Source organism: Notothenia coriiceps, unplaced genomic scaffold (assembly GCF_000735185.1).
Source record: "Notothenia coriiceps isolate Sejong01 unplaced genomic scaffold, NC01 NC01_scaffold00030447, whole genome shotgun sequence".
In the NCBI taxonomy this organism is placed as follows: domain Eukaryota; kingdom Metazoa; phylum Chordata; class Actinopteri; order Perciformes; family Nototheniidae; genus Notothenia; species Notothenia coriiceps.
This window is the reverse complement of record NW_011363148.1, coordinates 1-7,362: the sequence shown is the minus strand read 5'-3', so window position 1 is coordinate 7,362 and position 7,362 is coordinate 1. Positions and strand designations below refer to the sequence as shown.

Sequence of the window (7,362 nt, the reverse complement as noted above, 5' to 3'; positions counted from 1 at the left end):
AGCCAGTCCCCAACCCGGGGACTTCCGGACGGGGACTTCGGGTGGCACTATACGCCGTGAAGTTGTTTGCGGCCTGCCAGTAACGCAGCGTCCACACGGCGGCGTGCGTTTAAGCTTGCCGGTGAGCTTGTCTGAAACTCGACCAACAACCAATCATATGAATCTCCCGCCCCGGACACACAAGCACGCGGTTTGATTGGCTAGAGCTTGTACTGGCATATGATTTGATTGGCTGACGCTTCCGCCGAACATTGAACATTGCTCAACTTTTGAAGCGAGCAAAGCGTAGCAACGCTCCCACAATGCAGTTCGTCAAAGCGTGACGTCACCCCATTCACTTTAATACAGCTACACCATTGTTTGGTTTCCATGGTAGCGCGTCTCTTTAGTAGTGCGCGCAACTGAAAGTCTGAGAGGGTGAGGCAGATAGTCACAGAAAACTGAACAAGAATCGACAACTCGACCCTCTGCTCACTCCTTTCCTGTAAAATACCGGTCCAGCCCACACATATGCTCCATCAAGGATGGTGCTACAGGCCGCAAGGCATTGGACTTACAACTACAAAGCAGAAGAAGAAGTGACGTCAGCAGTTTCATTTTCATAATCTTCCCTCAGGGAACTTATTCCGGTGTGAACGCGATCTGCTCTTAGTTCCATGGGGGTGCTAAGTGCTGGGAACTAAGTATGGCAAAGTACTTGGTGTGAAAGCGGCTATTATCCTGCTTTAGCCTCTTGGTCTTTTAACCATCTTCGGTCCAGCCCTCATAATCAGCTGGTCATCTTCCTGATTGAAACTAAACTGAGTTTTATAAAATGAACTTACTTTTTCATGACTTCCTATAAAAAAAATATAAAATAATTGATACAAAAATCTCAAGGGAAAACTGGCTTCTTCTAGTGCAGCAAATAATTCTGTCTTACTTATGGTTGAAGAAGCAGGGGAATGTATCAAGGCTTAAAGAAGTGCCGGACAAGATATGTTTTATTACCCAGTTCTGTAGGTAACTACAGGACCCCTGACCACATTGCCAGACTAATGAGGCACAATGTGTGTACACATAAGGTTAATGTTTGAAGAGACACATGCCATTTCTATTGGCTGTGGACCCTAAACCAGACACTTCCCTATGTTAGCAAATGTCACTTATGTGCCTCAGATCACATGACCTCTTTGTCGTCGGGAATAATATGTTTTGATACTATTAAAACATGTGCCTATACAATCTACCTACCTCAACCGTTTGGGTACTTTTGTATATGAATTTTAACCTTTATAATCACTTGTATTTTTCGATTCTATGTTATACGAAGTATAAACAGGAGGGATATGTTGGAGAAAATGCAAGTTGTCTCCTCTTATGGGCCTACATTTATTGATACTGTGGGTGTGTATGACACAGACGAGACATATTTGTTGACTTTCTCTGCTCCTTCTTGAAAGAATAAATTAGTACCTGACTATTGATTCTCAACCCGGTGTAGAGTCATATTTTCCTAACAAATGGTGAATGTACGAATGGAGGGTTACACAATTAATATGGACAGTAAATCAGATGTTTGGCAAAAACTGAAAACTATAGTAGAAACACTCTTAACAGCGGAAAGATGCAGGGAAGTATTTTGGGAGATTAAACCCTAATCTAAGTATGAGGATTATCCATGTAAAGGACATTTGCATCCTTGATAAACTTCAAACACGTGTGTTTTTTAGAAAGACAGAAAACAACAACTTATTCCCAGCGAGTTTGTTTATTTCTGGTAAAACAGTAAAACACAAACAAATTGTAAAATAATTATGCAAACGACACTACTTCGCAGTTCTTGTTTCATATAAAAAAAATTGAAAAATATTGCTTTAAGTAGAAAAGTATGAAAATATAAAGATGTAAATTAAATAAAACCGAATGTCAAAAAGTTACGTTTTGCATAAAATATGTTTATCAGACTTAAGAGTTGAAGACTTTGCGAGCAATGTAAACAAATGACAATATTATATGTAAACTGATGAGAACAGATGTGACACATATACAGCAGTTACATAATGGACACATTAGTTGGAACACATTTATACAAAACTGGCAACTTCAATTTCCTCAATATTGCCTTTGCAGTACAAAAACACAAAATACCTAATTTCTGTAAGTCTTTGCAAGACATCTTTCTCTTGAGGAATTTTGCAGACAGAAGAAAATCTTCGACCTAAAAAGCTTGTCTACTTCCTGTCAAGTTATTTATCCACGGGTGGCTGCATCTTGTCCTTGTATTTCTTCTGAAAAGCATGGAAGACGTTGTCGGTCTTGGGGGTGGGAGGTATTAACATATTCTTCTCTTCTGGATTTTGATACCAAGCTTTATTTGTAATACCTCTTGCCCTCTTAATAGTTTTGCTTGGGCTATCGTCCTTTTCTTCAACGAGGTCAGAATTGCCTGGGGAAAAAAAGTATTTTTAAAAAACAAAATCACAACAGAATTCATTACCACTGATACACTGTAAAAGTTCAAGATTCCTGAGTTTGGCTGTCAAACATATTAATGCATGTAAATATATGCAGTTTTTTTTAATTCTGCGCACCAATGTCCACAAAGTGGCTTTTTTAAATATCGAATTGTTTTAATTAACAATTATATTTTCTTCATTGAATCTGAATTTAGCGCCTCTCTTTTGAACATGCCCATCAGAACTCTGACTAGTACATTGCAATTCTGTCCTAACACACAAGGCAATTTGTTGCTAAATACTAATAAAGACCTTTTGCCATATTTTTTAACTTCCCGGGTGTGTATGACGAGTCCTAAAATCCCTCATATGATTACATAGTTAAATAAAAATGTTCATTGATAAGATTTATTGAGTTTTCTTTTTAGTATGGTGCTTAAATTGCTCAATACAAATATTTACCTGGAAGAGGATCATCGTTTTCCTTTCTGCCATTAGAGCCGTCTTTGAAGTCGAAGGTTTTGGGTAAGACACCGAACTTCAGGACATCGTTCTTCAGGTGAGGCATGACAGCACTGCTCTCATTTTCCTCCTCACTTTTCTCTTGATCTGCAGGCTGGGAGAGTGTGGCGGTGCGTCTCTTGGTCTTCTCCCCTACACGTTGGGACCTCCTCTTCTTCAGACTCAGGCATGGCCTAGTTGTTCCACTCAAGATCCTCGTTTCAGAGGAAATTGGCAGCTCCTCTGTGTTGGCGGGGTCAACCTTTTCAGCTTTCTTCAGACTTGGTACAGACGAAGTGGCTAGAGTACACTTCTGCGTTTTGAGTTTGTGTCTGTGCTTCATTTTGGTTGGTGGGAAAGATATCCTTGATTTTTCACAAAGCCTTCGCTTGTCTGAATGTTTCCTTGCCAAGGCTTTCTCAGACTCTCTCTTCATAGGACTGAGTTTAATGGTGAGAACAATCGGAGGGTTTTGCACTACCGCAGAAACAGCTTCGACAGATGACACGTGGCTCTTTCTGCTGCCCATCAAAACACACTTGTTTTGTGCTGATGAGCCAAACAGTACCAGTTGTACAGTTTGAGCGTTAGAGGCTGATGGTTCGTTATCAGTTGCACAGATGAAAACCTTCTCATTCGAAGCGCCCTCAAGGACACGCTGAGATTCAAAAAGGGGTTTGCGTTTCTTAGATTTCTGGAAGAGTGGATAAAAAACATTGTGCTTCGTCTCTTCTCTCCTAAAAACAGCGTCATGTTTACCACTACAAGTTGTCTTTGGAGAACTGGTCGCAGCTTGAGTTTGTCCGTCCTCAGTTTTCCAATGATAACTTTCAGTCTTACTTTGTTCGGTTTCTTTTTTTTTATTTCTTGCTAGTTCCAAATCCTTTTCCAGGTCTGGCATCAGTTTGGGAACTTCATTATCACTGCCCGACAGATGATCTGTGTTTTCACTTATAAGTATAACGCTAGACTCGCTACTATTTATCCTTAGCTGGGAAACATTATTTGGATCATTGTCAGAACATGAGTGAGCTTTCTCATTATCTTCAGGTAAGTCAATGGTGATTTCAAGTTCATTGCAAATCTCAAGCAAATTAAGTGTCTCAACCCGATTGCCGACATTCTTGTCGCCCTCAGCGGGCTTCTTTCCTTCAGGGACAGTGTGGAATTTGCTGTCAGACCCGAATGCACACATTTGATCTTCCTTATGTACTGCAATCTCTTCCATATCAAGGGTTTGGTCTGGTATATCTTCATAATTTCTCACACACTCGCATTTACTCAAAGAAGCAGGGTTTGACCCCCAAATTTGTTCCATAAACCTCACAACGCAGCAAACCTGGTCTACTGGAGAGAATGACTTGCTCTCCAGTAATGTGTTACTCAATGTGGAACCTGTATCCGTAGGCAGCTCACCCTCCACAGGGCTTTTTGTGACTCTCTTTGGTTGATTGTGTGTGTCCATACTTGTTGGCAGCTTGCTTTGTAATTGCTCATAGATGACTTTGGCCTCTGCTTGAGATAAAACTTGGATTTGAAAAGAGCAATGAGAGTCACTGGAATCGTCAATTTCTGTTCCATAAGGAGAAGCAGTACTTGTTGAATCGGCATCCACAGTTGAGTCTTGCTTTTCCTCACTCAATTCAATAATGCCAGGAATACCGTTGTCTATCTGGACCTGATCTAACTGGCTTTCACTCTCAAGACGATGCTTCAAAGACCGTGGCAAGTCAAACTCTTTGTCAATCTCATCGAGCTGCTCATTGACATTCAACCATGATGATGTGTAGGGTGGGGCTGAATAAACTTCATTATATTTGAGGACATGGCAGTGTTTGAATTGCTCACTAAAGCATCCGTCTACTTGTAACAGTCTGACAGAGTCTGGCGTTGCATCTTTGACATATTCATGAGCTTCCTTTATTAAATCCTTGAACCAGTCTGGATTTCGCATAGATACCATATCTTTAAACATGTCAGTTTGCATTTTGTAGTCAGAGTCTAATTTCGCAAACCCATATGACTCTGTATGTGCTTTTTCTTCTTTTTGTATCAACTCAGTTAATGCGTTTAGTGTCCATGGTATTGTTGGGATGGAGGAGAGGTCAAGTACCTCTTTTGGATCTGTTTGCCTCTCACTTTGGTCCTTTTCACTGCTTTGGCTTACAGGCAATTTGGAGGTTACAGATTGTTCCACGTTTAGTGCCAATGGATGGTCTACTTGCATGTTTAAAGGCGATTGAGATACTGTGTCATCAGCAAACAACAGTTTTTTAGACAAGTCATGAGTCTCAGCTGAAACTAAATATGATTCAAAGGTATCAGCCTTGTTTGCTGCTGAATGCGTGATTGCAGATTTGTCAACAGACAATTGACTGACCGTGGTAGAACTGGTCTGCTTGCTGGCATCCTGGTAGCTTTCCTGCGACAATGGCTGCACAACAGCAACAGCTCTTGTGCGTCCAGGAGAAGAGTGAATGGAGCTGGCATTTGCCTTGACTGACGAGACTTTCTCAACCCATTCACGACTAATTGCTGCTGATGATTGAGTCTTCATTTTCTGTGAAGAAATGCCTTCAGGCAACTGCTTCAGATGAGGCGCATCCCTTAAAGACACAACATTTTTCGGGGGGGGACGGGCATAGGCTGCTATACTTCCATTTCCACCTTTATTTTGTTTTGCATAAAAAAACTTTTGTGCAGTGCTTTGCTGAAGTTGGACATCTTGGCTGTGCTGTGGTGACATGGGAATGTGGTTGTTTGTAGGCAAAGAAAGTCCAGAATTGATTGGCAAATACATGGAGGCATTTGAGTTATAAGAATCATTAGATGTCACAGGCTGCATATAATTATTAGACTCTGCCATTCTGTCCTGGCTGACAGACAGCTTTCCTTCAATAGAGAAACGTGTATCCTCTTCACTGTGTAGGAATACCAGAAGTTCGGCGATTTTTTTATTTTTTTGCATTTCCTGAGGTGTAACAGCAGAATGTTGAAAGCTTGTCTCATGCTGCCTGCTATATGAATTTGGGTTAATGGTAGAGGTAGCCGCTTCCCCATTGTAATGTGTCGAGTATTGTTGAGTTTTCGGACTTCGGTTGGAAACATGCACATTCTGTAAACTTGAGCGTGAGTTTGTTGTCGTGCTGTCGTTTCTGAAAGACTTAGACGTGGCTGCATCATAACTTGGAGGGGGAATTGAAGGGGAGAAACCATGCTGAGTGGCATTTGGCCTGTGATTAGGGTTATAAGGAGCAGGTCTTCTGTGTACGGCAGCCGTGTCAATCACCTCTACGTTTGGAGCCGGGGTAGCTGTTGTGTTGTATCTTGGAACAGGATATGTCGACGTTCCTTTATAGATTAAGTTATTCTGATCTCTAGAATTTTGGAGATCAGCTACAACATTACCATCCTGTGTCCTTTCTGGTTGATTCCCAGGAACTCTAGCTGATTGGTTCTGAAGATAAGACATGTCTTCCTGAGAGTATGTTGTTTTTGCTTTCATCATGTTGGGTTGACTTTGGATCAATGAATTCTGAGAATATTTCTTATGAAAATCTTGCTGAAATCCATTAGAGGCAGGCAAACCAGGATTTCCTCTTTCAGTATTATTGGAGCGTTGCTCGTTGTTTCTCAACAACCTAAGCACATAGTTCTTGTTCCCCCAGCCTGACAGCTGATCCGAAACTGCCTGACGAGGAAGTGATATGGTCTGCCGATTTGATGGTTGTCTGCTTGAGTAAACTCCATCATGATGGTTGTAATTAGCTCTCGGTGGTTGTTGGACTCCTGTGTTCGCCGTCATGTACTGGTTATTTGCAATCCTAGCTTGCGTATTCATCATCGTCTCGTGGCTCACCTGAGCGGCAGCCTGTGATGCCTGAGAAAGTTGTCCCACCGGCTGGTACTGGCCATTAATCCAAAAAAAAGACTGCATTTTTTATCATCTGTTGAAGTACCAGAGTGAAAGCTGGTTTTCCTGAAAGAAGAACAAAAAACTATTAACATACTGTTAGGAAAATATCACTCGACACCGGGTTGAGAATCAATAGTCAGGTACTAATTTATTCTTGCAAGAAGGAGCAGAGCTAAGTCACATACAAAGGATATGGTTCAACTCACACACAGGGCCGGACTGGGACAATAAGTCAGGCCGGGAATTATACACCCAGCCAGGCCACTACCAGTTTTCTTTTGTGCCATTTTCCTGGATTTATTGGTCAATATTTACAGCGTTGCTGCCCATAGTGATAGCCCTAAACTTTAAATCTACTAGGCCTACGCCAGAATAAACATATGGACATGGGTTACTATTTTTTTTTTTTTAGCAAAACTATTTATGAACCTATCCATGGGAACATATTTTAAGTGGAGGTGGACCTCAAATCCTCTAGGGGGGTCCCGTGACATGCTCCCCCGGTAA

At 41.4% G+C, this 7,362-nt stretch overlaps 1 protein-coding gene across 1 annotated transcript; it reads right to left on the bottom strand.

Moving 5' to 3' along the window:
* Positions 1-1,731: 1,731 nt before the first annotated feature.
* Positions 1,732-6,912, bottom strand: LOC104959552 (uncharacterized). Its single transcript, XM_010787456.1, has 2 exons — positions 2,901-6,912; positions 1,732-2,428 (listed from the first exon to the last, which is right to left on the bottom strand). The coding sequence occupies exons 1-2, from the start codon at positions 6,874-6,876 to the stop codon at positions 2,229-2,231; spliced, it is 4,176 nt and encodes a 1,391-aa protein (XP_010785758.1). The 5' UTR covers positions 6,877-6,912; the 3' UTR covers positions 1,732-2,228.
* Positions 6,913-7,362: the final 450 nt, after the last annotated feature.